The sequence below is a fragment of the Entelurus aequoreus genome, linkage group LG14, assembly GCF_033978785.1.
Source record: "Entelurus aequoreus isolate RoL-2023_Sb linkage group LG14, RoL_Eaeq_v1.1, whole genome shotgun sequence".
In the NCBI taxonomy this organism is placed as follows: Eukaryota; Metazoa; Chordata; class Actinopteri; order Syngnathiformes; family Syngnathidae; genus Entelurus; species Entelurus aequoreus.
The window spans coordinates 29,958,272-29,981,686 of NC_084744.1; the positions used below are offsets into that span (position 1 = coordinate 29,958,272).

The 23,415-nt window shown below is 40.2% G+C and overlaps 1 protein-coding gene across 1 annotated transcript; it reads left to right on the forward strand.

Moving 5' to 3' along the window:
- Window positions 1-700: 700 nt before the first annotated feature.
- On the forward strand, window positions 701-21,542 carry ahsg2 (alpha-2-HS-glycoprotein 2). The gene is made up of 7 exons (XM_062069572.1): window positions 701-979; window positions 1,042-1,152; window positions 1,228-1,309; window positions 13,387-13,541; window positions 14,703-14,798; window positions 20,894-20,965; window positions 21,036-21,542. The coding sequence occupies exons 1-7, from the start codon at window positions 782-784 to the stop codon at window positions 21,408-21,410; spliced, it is 1,089 nt and encodes a 362-aa protein (XP_061925556.1). The 5' UTR covers window positions 701-781; the 3' UTR covers window positions 21,411-21,542.
- Window positions 21,543-23,415: the final 1,873 nt, after the last annotated feature.

Here is a 23,415-nt window from a genome sequence, read left to right on the forward strand (position 1 = left end):
GCCAAGCCACGTGTTACATCAACGTGGCTTCATAGTAAAAGAGTGCGGGTACTAGACTGGCCTGCCTGTAGTCCAGACCTGTCTCCCATTGAAAATGTGTGGCGCATTATGAAGCCTAAAATACCATAAGGGAGACCCCCGGACTGTTGAACAACTTAAGCTGTACATCAAGCAAGAATGGGAAAGAATTCCACCTGAGAAGCTTCAAAAATGTGTCTCCTCAGTTCCCAAACGTTTACTGAGTGTTGTTAAAAGGAAAGGCCATGTAACACAGTGGTGAACATGCCCTTTCCCAACTACTTTGGCACGTGTTGCAGCCATGAAATTCCAAGTTATTTATTATTTGCAAAAAAAATATAAAGTTTATGAGTTTGAACATCAAATATGTTGTCTTTGTAGTGCATTCAATTGAATATGGGTTGAAAAAGATTTGCAAATCATTGTATTCCGTTTATATTTACATCTAACACAATTTCCCAACTCATATGGAAATGGGGTTTGTAAAATACAGTGATGAAAAAACCGTAGGGCGAGATCAACTCAGGTTTTTGCACACACGTAAGTCCAATTTTGCAATATGTTCATCAGACTTTAGTCAGCAAGTGTTTGTTTTTGCAGCAATCCTGAAACCACCCACATGTGACGTGAAAAGGAAGGACTATGGTATGGCTGGTTGGCCATTAAAAGTACTATATATACACGGAAGCCTGCATGAAGTATCCCTCTCTTCCTTGTCATTGCGTCTAATTTCCTAGCTCCGACACAGACGTCACGGAAAGACATGAATCCGTTAAGTCTCACGGTAGTCGTGGTACTACTCGCGGTGGGGTACGCTCAGCTCAACATTCTGCATCCCGAGTGCGACTCACCCGAGGCCGAGGAGGCTGCGCTGGCGGCTCAAGACTACCTCAACGCCCAGCATTCTCACGGCTACAAATATGCACTGAACAGGATCGAGGACATCAAGATTGTTACTCAGGTGAGTCAAAATATCACACAAAGTACCTTTTCCACTCATTTCTCATCGGTTTTTCGTCCCAGCCTGATGGAGACAACGCATATGTGGTGGAAGTGGACTTGCTGGAGACGGACTGTCACGTGTTGGACCCCACGCCCGTTGCCAACTGCACGGTCCGACCCAAAGTATTGACGGTAAGGACCGCATTGTCGCACGTACCGGGTCTCTTGAACTTTGTCGAACTCTCAAAAACTTTGGTCCCGACTCAGGCAGTGGAAGGAGACTGTGACGTGGTGCTGAAAAGAGTCGGAGGAAAATTGACCGTCAAAGCCTTCAAGTGCAAGACAGAAGGTACAAACCATCGCTACATCAAGAGTTATTTTGGATAAGGATATATTGCTTGAAGCAGTGTTGGCGCTAGGAATTTTCAAAATGGGGACCATCATGTCAAAAATTGGGGTCCCACAGTAAATCTTTTTTGTGAAAACAAATGATAAATGTATGCGTTATCCTGTTATATCTCGCATTCTACATCATACTTGCCAACCCTCCCAAATTTTCCGGGAGACTCCCGAATTCCAGTGCCTCTCCCGAAAATCTCCCGGAACAACCATTCTCCCGAATTTCTCCCGATTTCCAGCCGGACTTAAGGTTTGTGCGGACCTGAGTGAGGACAGCCTGTCGTCACGTTCGCTCTTTACTTCATATTTCAGAACCGACTCCCACACTTGAACGTCAGGGTGCGCAATACAACGTAAACCGTTGGCCAACCAAAAAGTTACTTTTTGGTTGGCCAACGGTTAACGTTGTATCACACCCTGACGGCAAGTGTGGGAGTCGGTTCTGAAGTATGAAGTAAAGAGACGTAACTTCGTCACCTCGCCTGGTTATTGACTCCAACCCAGAATATTACACTGCCCATACCTATGCTCCTTCAAAGGCTGTGCTACTGGCTGCAAAGCATTGCACTCGTTGTGCATTGCACATTGCACAACGAGTAGAGAGGAGTGTTATGTGTGTATACGTGTAAATCAGGGGTGTCCAAACTTTTTCCACTGAGGGCCACACACGGAAAAATTTAAGCATGCGGGGGCCATTTTGATATTTTTCATTTTCAAACCATAACAAAATATACAGATTTTTTTTTTTAACCTTTAGGGTTCCCGGGGACCATAAAGGGTTTTAGTCATTAAAACGTTAAAAATAAGACAAATTATTATTATTATTTTTTATTTAACGCTTACAGTGAATCTCTATATAATAATAATAATGGACTAGATTTATATAGCGCTTTTCTAGACACTCAAAGCGCTTCACAGAGAAGTGAGAACCCATATCAACTTCAGGTTGATTTTGTTTTTTATAGTAAAACTGGAAATATGCAGTATTTAGTAATTAGAGCTCTAAAAAATCAATAATGCAGGACACCATTGATTTTAATTCTTTCATATTTTTGAGAAATCAGTGAAGATATTAATAAAATCCCACTAAATATGTTTGGAATCCAAAAGGTCCCCCACTCATAAAGTGATACATTTTTATTATTATTTGTTTTACTTTCAAAACTTAAGTAACGAGATCAACTTCAGATATATCTGTCGATTTTACGTTTGAACCATTATTTTGTTTGTTTTTATGCTCTTTTGTCAAAGAAATCTTTGATGTTTTTATATGGCAACCACACAATATATGCAATATTTTTTCCACATAAAACATTTTAAAGTGACATTTTTGAAGTAATTGGAGCCTTGAATAGGTCAATAATTCATTATAACATAGATTTTTTGTCTTTTTTTTTTTTTTGAGCAATGGCAAAAAAAAAGAAAAATAAAGAAAGACAAACGAAAAAAAACAGCCTGCATGGCAGCTTTTGTGTCAACATTGCAACTTTTTCTCGTTAGATTTCACCTCATTCCACTTTTTTAAATGTTTTATTTTTATTTTTGCAATACTATCAATTTTGCAATTTTTGCAGATTGTGTGGCGGGCCGGTAAACAATTAGCTGCGGGCTGCAAATGGCCCCCGGGCCGCACTTTGGACACCCCTGGTGTAAATAAATGAACACTGAAATTCAAGTATTTATTTTATTTATATGTATATATATATATATATATATATATATATATATATATATATATATATATATATATATATATATATATATATATATATATATATATATATATATATACATATAAATAAAATAAATACTTGAATTTCAGTGATAAAATACATATTTTGATATATAGCTAGAATTCACTTAAAGTCAAGTATTTCTTTTATTTATTTATATATATATATATATATATATATATATATATATATATATATATATATATATATATATATATATATATATATATATATATATATATAAGAAATACTTGATTTTAAGTTAATTCTAGCTATAAATATACTCCTCCCCCTTAACCGCGCCCCTGGCCCCGCCCCTCACGCCCCTCACGCCCCCCCCAAATCTCCCGAATTTGGAGGTCTCAAGGTTGGCAAGTATGTTCTACATTGTGTTTTGGAAAAAGGTTATCATAAGCGTTACTTAATTCTTTTTTTTAAAAAATAATACAAAAGAAAACACATTTTTATGCATATGTAAATGTATCCAGTTATAAACATTCATTCACTTTCTTCTTTCCTTCATGGATTTAAACTGTAACGCTGCCGGTATTTTTTTTCTTCTATATTTTCATTTAATAAGTTGCACACTGCAAAAAGTCAGTGATTAAAAACAAGAAAGAAAAAAAATACAAAAATGAGGGGTATTTTACTTGAACTAAGCAAAATTATCTGCCAATACAACAAGAAAATTTGGCTTGTCAAGACTTTCCCAAACAAGTAAAATTAGCTAACCTCCATGAACCCAAAAATACCTTAAAATAAGTATATTCTCACTAATAACAAGTGCACTTTTCTTGGTAGAAGAAAAAAAATGAGACCTCTTTGCTCATTATGTTGAAAAATATTCTTAAATGAAGTAAATGCTAGTGTCATTATCTTGACATAATGATATGCGCCCGGCATTACATTTCTTGAAACCAGCAAACTTATACTAAAAACTAGTTTATTGTTCTTAATGGAAAGGCAACAAGGCAACCGCTTGTTACTCTCAGGGTCTCCTAGCCGCTCAGGCAAATCATATTGTCTAAAAATGCATTTTTCCATCGATAACATGACATCACAAGTCAATTAGTGCGCATATATACAGCCCAGCCCCCGGCCAAAAATTTTTTTATTGTAATTTTGAAGAATTTACCTGAATGTGCATGAACTATTTCTGTTCAAAATAGTTAGAAATGTCACATGTTAAATGTTTAAATATTAACTGTCAGTTTACTGTACTGTATGAGTACGTGTTTTCTATTGTTTCATTGGAAACAAAACAGCAAAGTCCATTTGTCATCCGTTTTAATTATGAGACACAATTGCGTCAAAATCATGATTTTTGTTTTTTTCATGCTTGAAATAAGAAATGATTACTTTAAAATCATAGTTTTATACTCGTGAGTGTTGATGACACAGCTTTGCAACAGTTGATATTCTAGTTTCAAGCATGTTTTACTCAATATAGGTCATACAATCTCAGCAACAAGCTGTAATATCTTACTGAGATCATTTAGGACCAAAACACTTAAAACAAGTAAAACACTCTAACATAAAATCTGCTTAGTGAGAAGAATTATCTTATCAGACAGAAAATAAGCAAATATCACCCTTATTTGAGATATTTCATCTTACTTAGATTTCAGTTTTTGCAGTGTAGGTGTATTTATTTCAGTATAAAAGTGTAAAAAGTGTTTTGCTTCGGTCAGGGGCGTCACTAGCTTTTAAGGACAGGGGGGGCTTAGCCCCCAGGAGATGCACAGGATGCGAGCGAACGTTACGCACGAGCACAAAGCTTCACAAACGGCTAACAAAGACTTAGAAATTATGAATTGTTATTATTATTATTTTTAAAAAATGCACGGGACGAAATGAAATGCTCCCCGAGGCGATGGCTTTTAACCATTTTTTTTCTTTTTCTTTTTATGTATTTATTCATTTTACATTTTATATTAAATATTTTGGTTTTTCCTCCCCCTGAAAATCCTATGAAATGTTTAACAAGCCATCCTATAATAATACAACAGCTATTAAAGGCCTACTGAAATTAATTTTTTTTATTTAAACGGGGATAGCAAATCTATTCTATGTGTCATACTTGATCATTTCGCGATATTGCCATATTTTTGCTGAAAGGATTTAGTATAGAACAACGACGATAAAGATTGCAACTTTTGGTATCTGATAAAAAAAAGGCTTGCACCTACCGGAAGTAGCGTGACGTAGTCAGTTGAACATATACGCAAAGTTCCCTATTGTTTACAATGATGGCCGCATGAAGTGAGAGAGATTCGGACCGAGATAGCGACGATTTCCCCATTAATTTGAGCGAGGATGAAGAAAGATTTGTGGATGAGGAAAGTGCAAGTGAAGGACTAGTGGGGAGTTGAAGCTATTCAGATAGGGAAGATGCTGTGAGAGCCGGGGGTGACCTGATATTCAGCTGGGAATGACTACAACAGTAAATAAACACAAGACATATATATACTCTATTAGCCACAACACAACCAGGCTTATATTTAATATGCCACAAATTAATCCTGCATAAAAACACCTGCGTGTTTGTTATGCTAGCTCCTAGCTCCTCTGCTAGCTCCTAGCTCCATAGAACACGCCAATACAATTCAAACACCTGATCAACACACACAATCACTCAGCCCAAAAGACCGTTTACCTAACCCAAGGTTCATAACGCTTATATATTTTTAAAAAGTTACGTACGTGACGCGCACATACGGTCAAGTTATCGAATGTTTAGCAGCCAAGGCTGCATACTCACGGTACCTGATATTCAGCTGGGAATGACTACAACAGTAAATAAACACAAGACATATGTATACTCTATTAGCCACAACACAACCAGGCTTATATTTAATATGCCACAAATTAATCCTGCATAATAACACCTGCGTGTTTGTTATGCTAGCTCCTAGCTCCTCTGCTAGCTCCTAGCTCCATAGAACACGCCAATACAATTCAAACACCTGATCAACACACACAATCACTCAGCCCAAAAGACCGTTCACCTAACCCAAGGTTCATAAAGCTTATATATTTTTAAAAAGTTACGTACGTGACGCGCACGTACGGTACGGTACGTGTTATGCTAGCTCCTAGCTCCTCTGCTAGCTCCTAGCTCCATAGAACACGCCAATACAATTCAAACACCTGATCAACAGACACAATCACTCAGCCCAAAAGACCGTTCACCTAACCCAAGGTTCATAAAGCTTATATATTTTTAAAAAGTTACGTACATACGCAAAAAAAAAGCCAAAGCTGCATACTCACAGTAGCACGTCTGCGTCTTTGTCATCCAAATCAAAGTAATCCTGGTAAGAGTCTGTGTTGTCCCAGTTCTCTACAGGCGTCTGTGTATCCAAGTCAAATGTCCTCCTGGTTAGAGTCTCTGTTATCCGAGTTCTTCCATCTTGACTGCATCTTTCGGGAATGTAAACAAAGAAGCGCCGGCTGTGTACTGTTGTGGCTGACTACGTTCGAAAAATACGTCCATTTCGCACCGACAACTTTCTTCTTTGCTTGCTCAGCTTCCTTCTTCATAATGCAAAGAACATGATTGCAACAGATTCACGAACACAGATGTCCAGAATACTGTGGAATTATGAAATGAAAACAGAGCTTTTTCGTATTGGCTTCAATGTGGAAGGCATACCCGTGTTCGCCGGTCAACGTCACGCGCATACGTCATCCTCAGAGGCGTTTCGAACCGGAAGTTTAGCGGCAAATTTAAAATGTCACTTTATAAGTTAACCCGGCCGTATTGGCATGTGTTATAATGTTAAGATTTCATCATTGATATATAAACTATCAGACTGCGTGGTCGGTAGTAGTGGGTTTCAGTAGGCCTTTAATGTAACAATACAATAAAACAAATATATTTAATGATGCTTTTTTCATTATTTTAACAATAGGCTAATGTATATTACTTTATATAGATTCTACAAGAAACACAACACTTAAAAACTAAATTATTTACAATTGCACACACAAGGTTTCGTGCAGCTTCACTCATTGTAAAGGAAGATAATGCGCTTCGTACACCTGCAGGACCGCAAGCAAGGTCGCAAAGAAAATGCGGACTGGAATTTGAGTAATGTGGGCATTTTCTATATGAACAAGTGGAATGGATTGGATACCGACGCACTAAAGGGGCTCTCTACCTTACGCTATGAAGTGAAGGGAAACTGAGTGAATAATAACAGGTTATATGATTATTTATTTAAACTCATATTCGGGCCACTTTATAATGAATATGTCGGCATGTATTTGTAAAATAAATAAATAAATAAATATAACACCAAATTATTTAGGGGGGCTTGAGCCCCCCTAAAATAGGCCTAACAACGCCAATGGCTTCGGTCATGAAATGATGATAATGGTGTGCCAGGACATACATACATATGACAAATTTAACTGATTGTACATCATCAGTCCTTTAACCCTTGTGTAATGTTCATATTGTTGTTACTCAGTCCGCGTTTGTGGGTCTGATGAACCCGTTGCATTTTGTGTCTTGTAATGCCTCACAATCAAACCTTTTTATGTTAAAATACTGAACCGATGTTTACCTTATCCCAATAAACACCCGTTCAGTATTTTAACATAAAAGTGTTTGATTGTAATTACACACGTCACTCACCCCACATACCGCCATTCTTAAAGGGGAACACACAGCTTATGGCCATCACAAAGCCAGAGATGAAATGCTAGAGTGCCACTATATTCAATGACATTGAAACTAACTTGCCAAATTCGAAGTTGGTAGGCATTATTTGCCGTGAAAGTGTAGATGTGGGTTAACAAGGTGTTCGGGTCTGTCGGATCCGAAAAATTATACAATTAATTAATTTTTCAAACTGAGACTCACTGACTTTGGCCCATTTTCTGTGAAGAACATATATCAGAATACATATTTAATGACCACACACCATACACCCCCCCATACACATTTCTATTACATATAAGATGTCTCTAATAGAAGTGTGGAAACTGATGTTCTGTGTACCACACACACCCACCCACCCACACACACACACACACACACACAGCAGGCCTAGACAGGAGGAGGACAGAGTGTAGGTACACAGAACATCAGAGGGTCAAATGTGCGAGAAAATGAGAGCAGACAGTGTTGACAAACAATGTTGCAACCCTGTGTGGGAACCGCAGATGCAGAAACACAAAAGAAGAATCCCTGTGGGATGCAGAAACTGGCAGAGAAATTTCCTGTGCAACGTTCATATTGTCGTTACTCAGCCAGCGTTTGTGGGTCTGATGCACCCGTTGCATTTTGTGGCTTTTAATGCCTCACAATCAAACACTTTTATGTTAAAATACTAAACAGATGGTTACCTTATCCCAATAAACATCTGTTCAGTATTTTAACATAAAAGTGTTTGATTGTGAGGCATTAAAAGCCACAAAATGCAACGGGTCCATTAGAACCACAAACGCTGGCTGAGTAGTTCTATAATACACCTCATGGTGCAACCTGGACACATCATCAGTGATTCTCCCGGGGTCATAGGGTGTTTCGGGTCTTAATCAAACACCCTCACCCGGGCGACCCAGCCGAGGGTAATCAGTCCCTCGACTTGTGTTCAGGTAGTGCACTACGCCACGCGTCCCCCCTCTGACGGTCTGCTTTGGGGTTGTGCCGGTGGTGCTTGGAGGTTCTGGGCACTGTGGGGAGTGTCCAGGCCTGGATCCTCCTCCGTCTCATCAGGTACGGCACTGTGCGTTGCACCACGGGTTTCCTTAGGCAGCCCATCTTGGTCTGATGTATCTTTAGGGTTTTCCGTAGCGTTGTATGGGTGCTCCCTTGCGGGGGCTTCAGCTTGGGATGCTACCCCTCCCTGTCCCGGTTGCCGTCTTTCCGGGCTGTCAACTGTCTCTCCAGTTGTCACCACACTTTCGGAGTTGTCATCCAGCCTCTTCCTGGAAGTCAATGGCGATGCCATACTAGATTAGTTCTATAATACACCTCATGGTGCAACCTGGACACATCATCAGTGATTCAACAATATGAACGTTGCACGGGAAATTTCTCTGCCAGTTTCTGCATCCCACAGGGATTCTTCCTTTGTGTTTCTGCACCTGCGGTTCCCATGCAAGGTTGCAACATTGTTTGTCAACACTGTCTGCTCTCACTTTCTCGCACATTTGACCCTCTGAAGTTCTGTGTACCCACACTCTGTCCTCCTCCTGTCTAGGCCTGCTGTGTGTGTGCGTGTGTGTGTGTGTGTGTGTGTGTGTGTGTGTGTGTGTGTGTGTGTGTGTGTGTGTGTGTGTGTGTGTGTGTGTGTGTGTGTGTGTGTGTGTGTGTGTGTGTGTGTGTGTGTGGTACACAGAACATCAGTTTCCACACTTCTATTAGCCCCGGGTCCAGTGGACCCGGACATCTTATATGTAATAGAAATGTGTAGGGGGGTGTATGGTGTGTGGTCATTAAATATGTATTCTGATATATGTTCTTAACAGAAAATGAGCCAATGTCAGTGAGTCTCAGTTTGAAAAATATAATAAAAAATGAAAACGGGTCCCACAGACCCGAACACCACACAAGGGTTAAATACCGCCACATCAACACTTTCATGGCAAATAATGCCTACAAACTTAGAATTTGGCAAGTTAGTTTCAATGTCATTGAATACAGTGGCACTCTAGCATTTCATCTCTGACTTTGTGATGGCCATAAACTGTGTGTTCCCCTTTAAGAACGGCGGTATGTGGGGTGAGTGACGTGTGTAAGTGAGTGGGCAAGTTAGGAGAGGGAGCATGTTCAGGAGTGTTAATAGCACGGTGGGAAACATCAATAAAGAGTTGTAACAAATCGACGGCCTCGTCATTCCGACCAAAGAGCGGACCCACTGCCGGGTGAAATGGAGGGTGTTACCCCCGACAAAATATAGCCGCTGGAGGGAACGTCTCCCCTGCGCTCCTCGACCACGGTCTGGGAGCCGACAAGCAGGATTCCACATTGTGTTTCTTGGTGCCTGGTGAGGCTGGATCTTTGAAAATCAGTATTTGTGATGAATAAAACGTTCGGTGAATCAAACTTTAAAGAAATTGTACCGGAAAGTTCATCACTTTGAAGTCGACCAATAAAAACGCAATAAACGGAGACGGAAATCTGACTCGGCAAATACAAACAAAACACCGTTTTGACATGAAGAAGGCAAGGTTGGTAAAAAAAATTCAAAAAATAAATAAATATCTGCATCCCTGATTTCAATGCGTATAAAGACACAAAAAATGAGTTAACGCCAACACTGTTGAAGTCTGCCATGATACAACTTGTAACCATGTGAGAACACAAAGAAGAGGTCTCATTTTTAATCTGTATACCAGGGGTCGGCAACCCAAAATGTTGAAAGAGCCATATTGGACCAAAAATACAACAAAGAAATCAAAACAATTAAAAGCCTTCCATAAGTGATATACTGAAGTCAACACATGATATAAGTGTCTATTACTGTTTCCCCGATATCAAATTTAGTAGGACAAAACGGTGCTCGCCAAATAGTCTCATCAGAGAATCATGTTTAGTACAAACAGTGGGAATTCTAACATTTAGGGAGGTTTGTATCATGTTGTCCTCCTACAGAAACCCTATTAAAACAAAAATATATATCCCCCCGCACCCGCCGCTCCCAGTCTGTGGAACGCTCTCCCTGACCACCTGAGGGCACCACAGACTGTGGATGCTTTTAAAAAAAGACTTAAAAACCCTTATTTTTAAAAAAGCCTATTTTTTTTAGATACGACCCCAAAATGTTGAAAGAGCCATATTAGACCAAAAATACAACAAAGAAATCAGTCTGGAGCCGCAAACAATTAAAAGCCTTCTATAAGTGATATAATGAAGTCAACACATGATATCAGTGTCTATTACTGTTGCCCCGATACCAAATTTAGTAGGACAAAACGGTGCTCGCCAAATACTCTCATCAGAGAATCATGTTTAGTACAAACAGTGGGAATTCTAACATTTAGGGAGGTTTGTGTCATATTGTCCTCCTACAGAAACCCTATTAAAACAAAAAAATATATTTTTTCCCCCCGCCGCTCCCAGTCTGTGGAACGCTCTCCCTGACCACCTGAGGGCACCACAGACTGTGAATGTTTTTAAAAAAGACTTAAAAACCCTTCTTATTAAAAAAGCCTTTTTTTTTAGATACATGCATACTAGTTTTAGCTATGTGGCTGTTCTAGTTTGTATTGGGACACCTAAACAAAAGTATTGGGACACTAAGGACTATCACTGGACAAAAGTATTGGGACACTAAGGACTAACACTGGACAAAAGTATTGGGACACTAAGGACTAACACTAGGCAAAAGTATTGGGACACTAAGGACTAACACTGGACAAAAGTATTGGAACACTAAGGACTATCACTGGACAAAAGTATTGGGACACTAAGGACTAACACTGGACAAAAGTATTGGGACACTAAGGACTAACACTAGACAAAAGTATTGGGACACTAAGGACTAACAGTAGACAAAAGTTTTGGGACATCTAGACAAAAGTATTGGGACACTAAGGACTATCACTGGACAAAAGTATTGGGACACTAAGGACTAACAATAGACAAAAGTATTGGGACACCTAGACAAAAGTATTGGGACACTAAGAACTAACACTGGACAAAAGTATTGGGACACTAAGGACTAACACTAGACAAAAGTATTGGGACACTAAGGACTAACACTGGACAAAAGTATTGGGACACTAAGGACTATCACTGGACAAAAGTATTGGGGCACTAAGGACTAACACTAGACAAAAGTATTGGGACACTAAGGAATAACAATAGACAAAAGTATTGGGACATCTAGACAAAAGTATTGGGACACTAAGAACTAACACTGGACAAAAGTATTGGGACACTAAGGACTAACAATAGACAAAAGTATTGGGACACCTAGACAAAAGTATTGGGACACTAAGAACTAACACTGGACAAAAAGTATTGGGACACTAAGGACTAACACTAGACAAAAATATTGGTACATTAAGGACTAACACTGGACAAAAGTATTGGGACACTAAGGACTAACACTAGACAAAAGTATTGGGACACTAAGGACTAACAATAGACAAAAGTATTGGGACGTCTAGACAAAAGTATTGGGACACTAAGGACTAACACTGGACAAAAGTATTGGGACACTAAGGACTAACAATAGACAAAAGTATTGGGACACCTAGACAAACATATTGGGACACTAAGGACAAACACTGGACAAAAGTATTGGGACACTAAGGACTAACACTAGACAAAAGTATTGGGACACTAAGGACTAACACTGGACAAAAGTATTGGGACACTAAGGACTATCACTGGACAAAAGTATTGGGACACTAAGGACTAACACTAGACAAAAGTATTGGGACACTAAGGACTAACAATAGACAAAAGTATTGGGACACCTAGACAAAAGTATTGGGACACTAAGGACTAACACTGGACAAAAGTATTGGGACACTAAGGACTAACAATAGACAAAAGTATTGGGACACCTAGACAAAAGTATTGGGACACTAAGAACTAACACTGGACAAAAGTATTGGGACACTAAGGACTAACACTAGACAAAAGTATTGGGACACTAAGGACTAACACTGGACAAAAGTATTGGGACACTAAGGACTAACACTGGACAAAAGTATTGGGACACCTAGGACTAACACTGGACAAAAGTATTGGGACACCTAGGACTAACACTGGACAACAGTATTGGGACACTAAGGACTAACACTGGACAAAAGTATTGGGACACTAAGGACCAATACTGGACAAAAGTATTGGGACACCTAGGACTAACACTGGACAAAAGTATTGGGACACTAAGGACTAACACTGGACAAAAGTATTGGGACACCTAGGACTAACACTGGACAAAAGTATTGGGACACTAAGGACTAACACTGGACAAAAGTATTGGGACACCTAGGACTAACACTGGACAAAAGTATTGGGACACTAAGGACTAACACTGGACATAAGTTTTTGGACACTTAGGACTAGTTTTATTTATTGTTTATTATCTTTTTATTTGAAATTTTTTAATACACTGTAGCACTTTGAGGGTGTTTACTCAATGTAAAGTGCTTTTTACAAATAAAAATATTATTATTATTATTATGACCTTTTTCTATTTTTATACATTTCTGAAAAAGCTCCAGGGAGCCACTAGGGCGGCGCTAAAGAGCAGACCCCCGCTGTATACCAACCATAAAAGTGGCATCTGCAGAATACATGAAGTCTTCTGTCCATGTTTAGAGTCAACAGAAGACCTCTGTGTGGGCTGTCCCATTCTACTTCCCCTGAACCACACAACAGCCCTGGAGTTTGTCCGGGCCTCTCTGGCAACCTTCAACAACTTCACAGTTAACACCACATATGCTCTTCTTGAGGTCGGAAGGATGTCGACACAGGTGGGTTCTGTGCACCTGGACACTTGACCTTTTGCATGCTGGATGATTAGCATTTCAATCACTTGTTGATTCAGAGTTTCACATTTTTTTCCTGAGTTCTCGGAATGTTTGTCATGTATCAAAAACTGGTTGTCTTCGAATTTCCTTTGGATAAATTCTTAAAAAAAACCTCCTCATTGCTTCCGATAAAAAGATCCCCCTTATCTATAACTCCCTCTGTGCACTGGGGGCATCTGTTAAAAACAGTCCCAGAAACCTTGGGGTTGTGTTGGATCAGTCAAGTGAAGTTGGCACGTTGTGTAAATGGTAAATAAAAACAGAATATAATTATTTGCAAAATCCTTTTCAACCTATATATAAAAATCTGGCACAACATTACTCAACAAGCTATTGCAAGGAATTTAGGGATTTCACCATCTACGGTCCGTAATATCATCAAAAGGTTCCGAGAATCTGGAGAAATCACTGCACGTAAGCGATGATATTATGGACCTTTGATCCCTCAGGCGGTACTGCATCAAAAAGCGACATCTGTGTGTAAAGGATATCACCGCATGGGCTCAGAAACACTTTAGAAACCCACTGTCAGTAACCACAGTTGGTCGCTACATCTATAAGTGCAAGTTAAAACTTTACTATGCAAAGCGAAAGCCATTTATCAACAACACCCAGAAACGCTGCCGGCTTCGCTGGGCCTGAGCTCATCTAAAATGGACTGATGCAAAGTGGAAAAGTGTTCTGACGAGTCCACATTTCAAATTGTTTTTTGGAAACTGTGGACGTCGTGTCCTCCGGACCAAAGAGGAAAATAACCATCCGGATTGTTATAGGCGCAAAGTTGAAAAGCAAGCATCTGTGATGGTATGGGGGTGTATTAGTGCCCAAGACATGGGTAACTTACACATCTGTGAAGGCGCCATTAAAGCTGAAAGGTTCGTACAGGTTTTGGAGCAACATATGTTGCCATCCAAGCAACGTTATCATGGACGCCCCTGCTTATTTCAGCAAGACAATGCCAAGCCACGTGTTACAACAAGCCTTTTTATGATGTTGTTTTAATTTATTTGTTGTTTTAATTCATCTATATTTTGTACAGTTTTATGTCCGTTTTACTTGTGAAAAGCACTTTATAAATAAAGTTTACTTGCCTACTTGTTTCAGATTGTTTCTGGTGGACCGCGGTATTTTGCAGAGTACGTTGTCGCTGAGGCTAACTGCACTAACGATGTGTGTGCACCCCTGACTGATGGCATCGTTGTAAGTACAAAGCATTAAATCATTTTCCATGTATTGTACAAGAGCCTACTATTTGAAGCTGTAGTTGCTACGGCCCTGTTGCACCAAAATCTGGTCCCCACACACAAGGCTCCTGAAGGGTCCCCCATCCCACCCTAAACCCAACACTGCCGCCCCATACACACTCACTTGGTGTGTTTCCATGCTTTAAGAAAAAAAAAACTGTTGCATGAATTTGGTTGAAAACAGATTTTTAAAAACTAACCTAAAATACGTTTTTTGACATTAAAAGACGGGATAAATACATCTCGATGAGATAAACCCCCTAAAAAAAAATGGTGTATGTTTTTTCAAAACGTCCCAACAAATTCAATATAAAGTGGCCTGGATATGAATTTAAACAATCACATAACAAAACATTATTTACCTAAATCATGTCAACTTCAAAGTTGAGAGATATTAGTGAATCATAATAATACACCTTTATTACAATATTTTTCGGACTATAAGGCGCACTTAAATTCCTTTCATTTTCTCAAAACTCGACGGTGCACCTAATGTACGGAATAATTTTGGTTGTGCTTACCGACCTCGAAGCTATTTTATTTGGTACATGGTGAAATGATAAGTGTGACCAGTAGATGGCGATACTGCAATGTGACTCAAGTAAACCACACCAAAATGTTATATGTTCCATTGAAAATATAGAACATTACACACGGCGCTCAAAAATCTATCAAAATGTTTTAGTACGACTTTGGTAAGCCATGAAGCCGCACCGTTTGGTAGATTGTACTGTGCATCAACATAGAAATAGTATGGTGTGTGTACAAGGTTTGTTTCGCAATATTGTGCAAAAGCAACTTTTCTTACCTTCTGGTACCTGCTGATCTGTATTTGGGATCTGCATAAGTCCTGAAAATGTGCGCATATCCGCCTCTGTAGTCCGTTCCGACGACATAGTCGATACGTTTCTTCTTTTTCTCTATCTTCTTGTTATGGGACATTCATTTCTAATATAAGGTAGTGTAAAGTTCTTACTTATATCTGTCAGTAAACTCGCCATGAAAGCGCTAAAACCTACTGGTATAGTGAGTTTACATTATTCACCCAAGGAACCTTAGTTATTAGAGAGTTCCGGTCGGACGGTTTTTCACGGGACACATTTCCGGCGTTGTTGTTTCACTAGTGAGCCACGGATGAGGAGATGCTGCTCTGTTATTAGTTTAAGTAAAGTCTGAATGTCATTAAAACAGTTAGCGCCATCTTTTGACACTTCTTCCACTCCCGTCCTTGCACGCTACACCGCTACAACAAAGATGACGGGGAGAGGATGCTGCCGAAGGTGAGCCCCGTATATAAGACCGCCCACAAAACGATGCATCCTGAAGCGACTGTCAGAAAGCAGCTTGAAGATGGTCTGTAAAACATCATCTATGCAACATTTTGACCAAAGAACCACCATTACATGTTATGTAGACCACAAGGAAGTCTTTTACATTTAGAAAAATTAATAACAATATTACTCCTATAATGCGCTTTATAATCCGGTGCACCTTTTGTATGAAAATAGACCTGAATAGACCCGCTCATCGGCAATGCGCCTTTTAATCCGGTGCGCCCTATGGTCCGGAAAATACGGTACTATAATTATATTAATATTAGCGCATCTCCTTGGGGTTAAGCCTTCCCTTGTTAAAGGCCTACTGAAATGAATTTTTTTAATTCAAACGGGGATAGCAGATCCATTCTATGTGTCATACTTGATCATTTCGCGATATTGCCATATTTTTGCTGAAAGGATTTAGTAGAGAACATCGACGATAAAGTTCACAACTTTTGGTCGCTGATAAAAAAAAGCCTTGCCTGTACCGGAAGTAGCGTGACGTCACAGGTTGAAAGGCTCCTCACATTTCCCCATTGTTTACACCAGCAGCGAGAGCGATTCGGACCGAGAAAGCGACGATTACCCCATTAATTTGAGCCAGGATGAAAGATTCGTGGATGAGGAACGTCAGAGTGAAGGACTAGAGTGCAGTGCAGGACACATCTTTTTTCGCTCTGACCGTAACTTAGGTACAAGCTGGCTCATTGGATTCCACACTTTCTCCTTTTTCTATTGTGGATCACGGATTTGTATTTTAAACCACCTCGGATACTATATCCTCTTGAAAATGAGAGTCGAGAACGCGAAATGGACATTCACAGTGACTTTTATCTCCACGACAATACATCGGCGAAGCACTTTAGTTACGGAGCTAACGTGATAGCTTCGTGCTTAAATGCAGATAGAAGCAAAATAAATAAACCCCTGACTGGAAGGATAGACAGAAAATCAACAATACTATTAAACCATGGACCTGTAAATACACGGTTAATGCTTCCAGCCTGGCGAAGCTTAACAATGCTGTTGCTAACGACGCCATTGAAGCTAACTTAGCAACGGGACCTCACAGAGCTATGCTAAAAACATTAGCTATCCACCTACGCCAGCCCTCATCTGCTCATCAACACCCGTGCTCACCTGCGTTCCAGCGATCGACGGAGCGACGATCATAGATGCGGTTGGCGGCCCGGAGACGGAGGAAGTCAAGGTGAGGTCGGCGGCTAGCGTGTCTGCTATCCATCTCAAAGTCCTCCTGGTTGTGTTGCTGCAGCCAGTCGCTAATACACCGATCCCGCCTACAACTTTCTTCTTTGCAGTCTTCATTGTTCATTAAACAAATTGCAAAAGATTCACCAACACAGATGTCCAGAATACTGTGGAATTATGTGGTGAAAACAGAGCTTTTTTGTATTGGATTCAATGGTGTCCGAATACTTCCGGTTCAACGATTGACGTCACGCGCATACGTCATCATACATAGACGTTTTCAACCGGAAGTTTCGCGGGAAATTTAAAATTGCTCTTTATAAGTTAACCCGGCCGTATTGGCATGTGTTGCAATGTTAAGATTTCATCATTGATATATAAACTATCAGACTGCGTGGTCGGTAGTAGTGGCTTTCAGTAGGCCTTTAAGTGTTCTTTCTTTATCCATAGTCATGTTTGAAGCAGCTAATATTTTCCCATGTGTACACTTTGTGCTTTTTCCTTATGTTTGTTAGTGAACTCTGTGTTTCACCTTGAAGACCTGGAACGTCTGTTGGGAGTATAATGATTTTCGGACCATAAGTCACAGTTTTTTTTCATAGTTTGGCCGGGGGTGCGACTTATACTCAGGAGTGACTTATGTGTGAAATTATTAACACATTAGCGTAAAATATAAAATAATATTATTTATCTCATTCACGTAAGAGACTAGACGTATAAGATTTCATGGGATTTAGCGATTAGCAGTGACAGATTGTTTGGTAAACGTATAGCATGTTCTATATGTTATAGTTATTTGAATGACTCTTACCATAATATGTTACGTTAACATACCAGGCACGTTCTCAGTTGGTTATTTATGCCTCATATAACGTACACTTATTCAGCCTGTTGTTCACTATTCTTTATTTATTTTAAATTGCCTTTCAAATGTCTATTCTTGGTGTTTGCTTTTATCAAATACATTTCCCCCAAAAATGCGACTTATACTCCAGTGCGTCTTATATATATATTTTTTTCCTTCTTTATTATGCATTTTCGGCTGGTGCGACTTATACTCCGGAGCGACTTATACTCCGAAAAATACGGTACTCCCTTTTTGTGAAGAAGGCCTTATCAGTTTAAAACAAAAAGGCTGTATTTCTTTCTGGGCGGAAGGGGGCTGTTTTCTTACTAAATAAGCTGACTCTTTCCATTTGATTTTTAGACCGCTTCTTGATGCTGCTAGTACGGCATTTGTAAGGACTGGTCTCCTAAAGCTTTAGAAAAACTTGGTAATGTTGCTATTCTGTCTTGGTGGTCCTTCTTACTCAACATATGTCCATCCATCCATCCATTTTCTACCGCTTATTCCCTTCGGGGTCGCGGGGGGCGCTGGAGCCTATCTCAGCTACAATCGGGCGGAAGGCGGGGTACACCCTGGACAAGTCGCCACCTCATTGCAGGGCCAACACAGATAGACAGACAACATTCACACTCACATTCACACACTAGGGCCAATTTAGTGTTGCCAATCAACCTATCCCCAGGTGCATGTCTTTGGAGGTGGGAGGGCCCTATCCCCAGGTGCATGTCCTTGGAGGTGGGAGGGGCCTATCCACAGGTGCATGTCTTTGGAGGTGGGAGGAAGCCGGAGTACCCGGAGGGAACCCACGCAGTCACGGGGAGAACATGCAAACTCCACACAGAAAGATCCCGAGCCCGAGATTGAATCCAGGACTACTCAGGACCTTCGTATTGTGAGGCAGATGCACTAACCCCTCTTCCACCGTGCTGCCCTCAACATATGTCATCCGAAAGAATTTGGGATTGACCAGTGTGTTTTATTCCCTGAGAGGAAGACTGGTCGGACGCAACACTATCATACTTGCCAACCTTGAGACCGCCGATTCCGGGAGGTGGGGGGTGGGGCGTGGTCGGGGGTGGGGCGGGGGCGTGGGGCGAGGTTGGGGGCGTGGTTAAGAGGGGAGGAGTATACTTACAGCTAGAATTCACCAACTCAAGTATTTCATATATATTTCATATATATATATATATATATATATATATATATATATATATATATATATATATATATATGTATGAAATACTTGACTTTCAGTGAATTCTAGCTATATATATATATATATATATATATATATATATATATATATATATATATATATATATATATATATATATATATATATATATATATATATTTTATTATACATATACTTGAATTTCAGTGCACCGGAGGCTATCCAGTAGATGGCAGTATTGTCCTGTTTAAGAGTGTCACAACATTGCTGTTTACGGCAGACGAACTGCTTTACGGTAGACGAAAACGTGACTGCTGTTGTGTGTTGTTACCGCGCTGGGAGGACGATAATGAAACTGCCTAACAATAAACCCACTTAAGTTAAAGTTAAGTTAAAGTTAAAGTACCAATGATTGTCACACACACACTAGGTGTGGTGAAATTTGTCCTCTGCATTTGACCCATCCCCTTATTCACCTCCTGGGAGGTGAGGGGAGCAGTGGGCAGCAGCGGTGCCGCGCCCGGGAATCATTTTGGTGATTTAACCCCCAATTCCAACCCTGATGCTGAGTGCCAAGCAGGGAGGCAATGGGTCCCATTTTTATAGTCTTTGGTATGACTCGGCTGGGGTTTGAACTCACAACCTACCGATCTCAGGGCGGACACTCTAACCACTAGGCCACTGAGCAGGTGGCCAAGAACTCGCCCTCGATCATTCTACAGTTATAACGTGATTGGGCAGGCACGCTGTTTATATCGTGGGAAAGCGGACGTGAAAACAGACTGTCGCCGCTGTCCCCACTCAGGTCCGCCTGGAGCTGGAGGGGGCGTGGCCTCCAGCTCCGGCTAAATAGATTTTCGGGAGAAAATTTCTTCCGGGAGGTTTTCGGGAGAGGCACTGAATTCCGGGAATCTCCCGGAAAATCCGGGAGGGTTGGCAAGTATGAACACTATCCAGGTGCAACAAACCATTTTCAATTTTAGACATAATTTGATTGACGCAACCTTATTACCGATCTTTCACAGCCATATTTATGTATAATTTCCATATTTAAATTACTTGAAATTTGAGAAATTAAAATCTTCAAACTTTACAAAAGCCCGGGGGCCCCTGAGTCTAACATTCCTACTTTCCCCTCCACTTAAGACCGCCTCTGGTAGTTGTATATTAAAGAGTATATTGGCGACGGCGGGGTGCGGTTGGGAGAGTTGCCGTGGCAGCAACCTGAGGGTTCCTAGTTTGAACCCCACCTTCTACCAACCGCGTCGTGTCCGTTGTGTCCTTGAGCAAGACACGTCACCCTTGCTCCTGATGGGTTGTGGTTAACCTTGCATGGCAGCTCTCGCCATCAGTGTGTGTGAATGGGTGAACGTGGAAATAGAGCCGAAGCGCTTTGAGTACCTTGAAGGTAGAAAAGTGCTATACAAGTATAACCCATTTACCATATATGTCAGAAGCCTCTAAATCTGCATAAATGACAAAAAATATAAAACATTTTCCAGACACGTGGCATTTGCTCTGCCAAAGGCGTGAGTGCTGCCCACACCGTTAACTGCAAGACGTTTCCCGTGATGGTGAGATATACAGTACACTTCCTTTAAACTGAACAGTAAGTTAAGTCATGAATTTGTCTGTGCACCTTAGCCTCCTCTGCAAGATGCCAACAGCACTGCTGTGCCGAGTTGGTCCCCAGCTTTCCATGCACACACAGTCGGTCTCTCCAGAAAGCATGGCCTGAGACACCACAAACTGACTTCTCACCACGACCCCCACGTTACTGGACTTCTGTCGGTGTCATCAGAGTCTGACGAAGTGGTGCCGGTGGTGGCGTTAAATGGTACAGCTGCACCAGTTGCCTCAACTCTAGCTGCTGACACTTCCTCGGCCAGCGTTGAACTTCCAGTCGGCATGGTTAAGAGAGATGTATCGGGTTCTGCAGATACTACAGTTCCCAACGTCGTGGCAACAGAGCCCGTTCTTCTCATTCCCCGGTGCCCAGGAAGGGTCCGATTCTTTTGAGTGTCCCTACGCATCACAGACTGTTTTCATAAAACCTGGGTTCATTCTGAAACACTGTCCTAATAGTTCATTAATTTGGAAATGTGTAGATTAAGCCCTCATAACAAATAAAACCAAACTTTTAAAAAAAAAGCATCTTCTCAAGTGTTTAAAAATTATATGACTCCGGTCATTTAATGTACATACACGAATAGGGATGATGTTTGAAACCGGTTCTCCGATAAAAGAACCGATTCCCTGGACTCGAATCCCTTTTTGAGAACCGGTTCCCGTTATCGAGGCCACTATAGTAAAGAAAAAGAGTTGGTTCTTTATTCGAATCCCTGGGAACGAATCCCTTCCCACAGGAAATGCCCTGTGGAACGACAATGTTATGCCCATTTGATTGTAGACTCTTACTGACACCTTGTGGCGGTATGAAAATACTATGCGTCATTAGTTTGGGCACTTCCGGGTTGAGACAATAGAGAAGTAGAAAAGTTGTGTTAGCTCTTACAAGCTTTGGAAAAGATAAGTCTGGAAGTAAACATTTTAATTTGTTTATGTAACTCAATATTAAGGTGGAAAATTGTTAAATTTGATAGTAAGATGTTTATTGAAAAACGATTTTTGTGTACTGTTTCAATGGATGTTTTGAGGACTTAAAAAATGGCTGCTAGTCGTATTTCCACCATCGACATTTTTAATATACATACACGAATAGGGATGTTCAAAACCGGTTCTCCCGGTTGTTCGATAAGAAAAGAACCGGTTCCCTGGACTCGAATCCCTTTTTGAGAACCTGTTCCTGTTATCGAGGCCACTATAGTAGAGAAAAAGAGTTGGTTCTTTATTCGAATCCCTGGGAACGAATCCCATCCCACAGGAAATGCCCTGAGGGACGACAATGTTATGACCATTTGATTGTATACTCTTACTGACACCTTGTGGCGATATGAAAATACTACGCATCATTAGTTTGGGCACTTCCGGGTTGGCGACGTCTGCTCAGTTCATGAGACAATTAAGTAGACAAGTTGTGTTAGCTCTTACAAGCCTTGGAAAAGATAAGTCTGTAAGTAAACTGTTTAACTTGTTTATGTAACTCAATATTAAGGTGGAAAGTGGTTACATTTGATAGTAAGATGTTTATTGAAAAACGATGTGTGCACTGTTTCAATGGATGTTTTGAGGACTTAAAAAAATGGCTGCCAGTCGTGTATTTCCACCATCGAAATAGTTTCAACACTTAGAAGTATTTGATGATATTACTGTATATTTCTGTGAAGCTAATATTTACATATTGCGCATTACATTTCAGTATGTTAATTGAATCGCATAGCTTATACATTTGTCATTGTGTGTATTTCAGTTTAAAAAAATAAATAACAGTCCAGTGCAAGACAAAAGTAAAGATAGGAAAAGACAAAGCAAGATCAACAACAATTAAGTGCCTACATGGATTAATCTGCTTTGGAACTTTATTAGACGTCTTGGATTGTTTGTTAGCTGTCTGCTTGTGTGTGTCGTTAGTATGTTCCAATAGCAGCAGAAGTGCACTTTTTGGAGAGCTGTATTATTTTCAGTTTTGTGCCCAAGGGACTGATTTTATTTAACACTATATTATTATTTATACACCTATAGTGATCACAGAGACAGGTTGTTTTTCTGTTACTGTATATATTTGTTTTTCTGAAAAATCCCACTTAATATAATTTGGGTAACAGTCATTTATTTTATTTTTTTAGGGGGGTAACAGTCAATATTTATTTATTTTTATTTTTATTTTATTCTTATAAAATAAGTCAATCAATCAATCAATCAATGTTTATTTATATAGCCCTAAATCACAAGTGTCTCAAAGGGCTGTACAAGCCTCAACGACATCCTCGGTACAGAGCCCACATAGTGAGCTTTTGTTAAACCAAATATAGTTTTTTTCCATATACAACAACCTATCTGGATTCGATAAGAGAATCGATAAGGAATCGGTTCGATAAGAGGATTCGATAATGGGCTCAAACTC

Bases quoted from the DNA above. Each gene is read 5' to 3' on its own strand.
- ahsg2 (XM_062069572.1), top strand. From the start codon at position 782: ATGAATCCGTTAAGTCTCACGGTAGTCGTGGTACTACTCGCGGTGGGG. The intron at 1,310-13,386 runs GTACAAACCATC...GTCCATGTTTAG, and splicing joins CTTCAAGTGCAAGACAGAAG to AGTCAACAGAAGACCTCTGT. The intron at 14,799-20,893 runs GTAAGTACAAAG...AACATTTTCCAG, and splicing joins CCCTGACTGATGGCATCGTT to ACACGTGGCATTTGCTCTGC.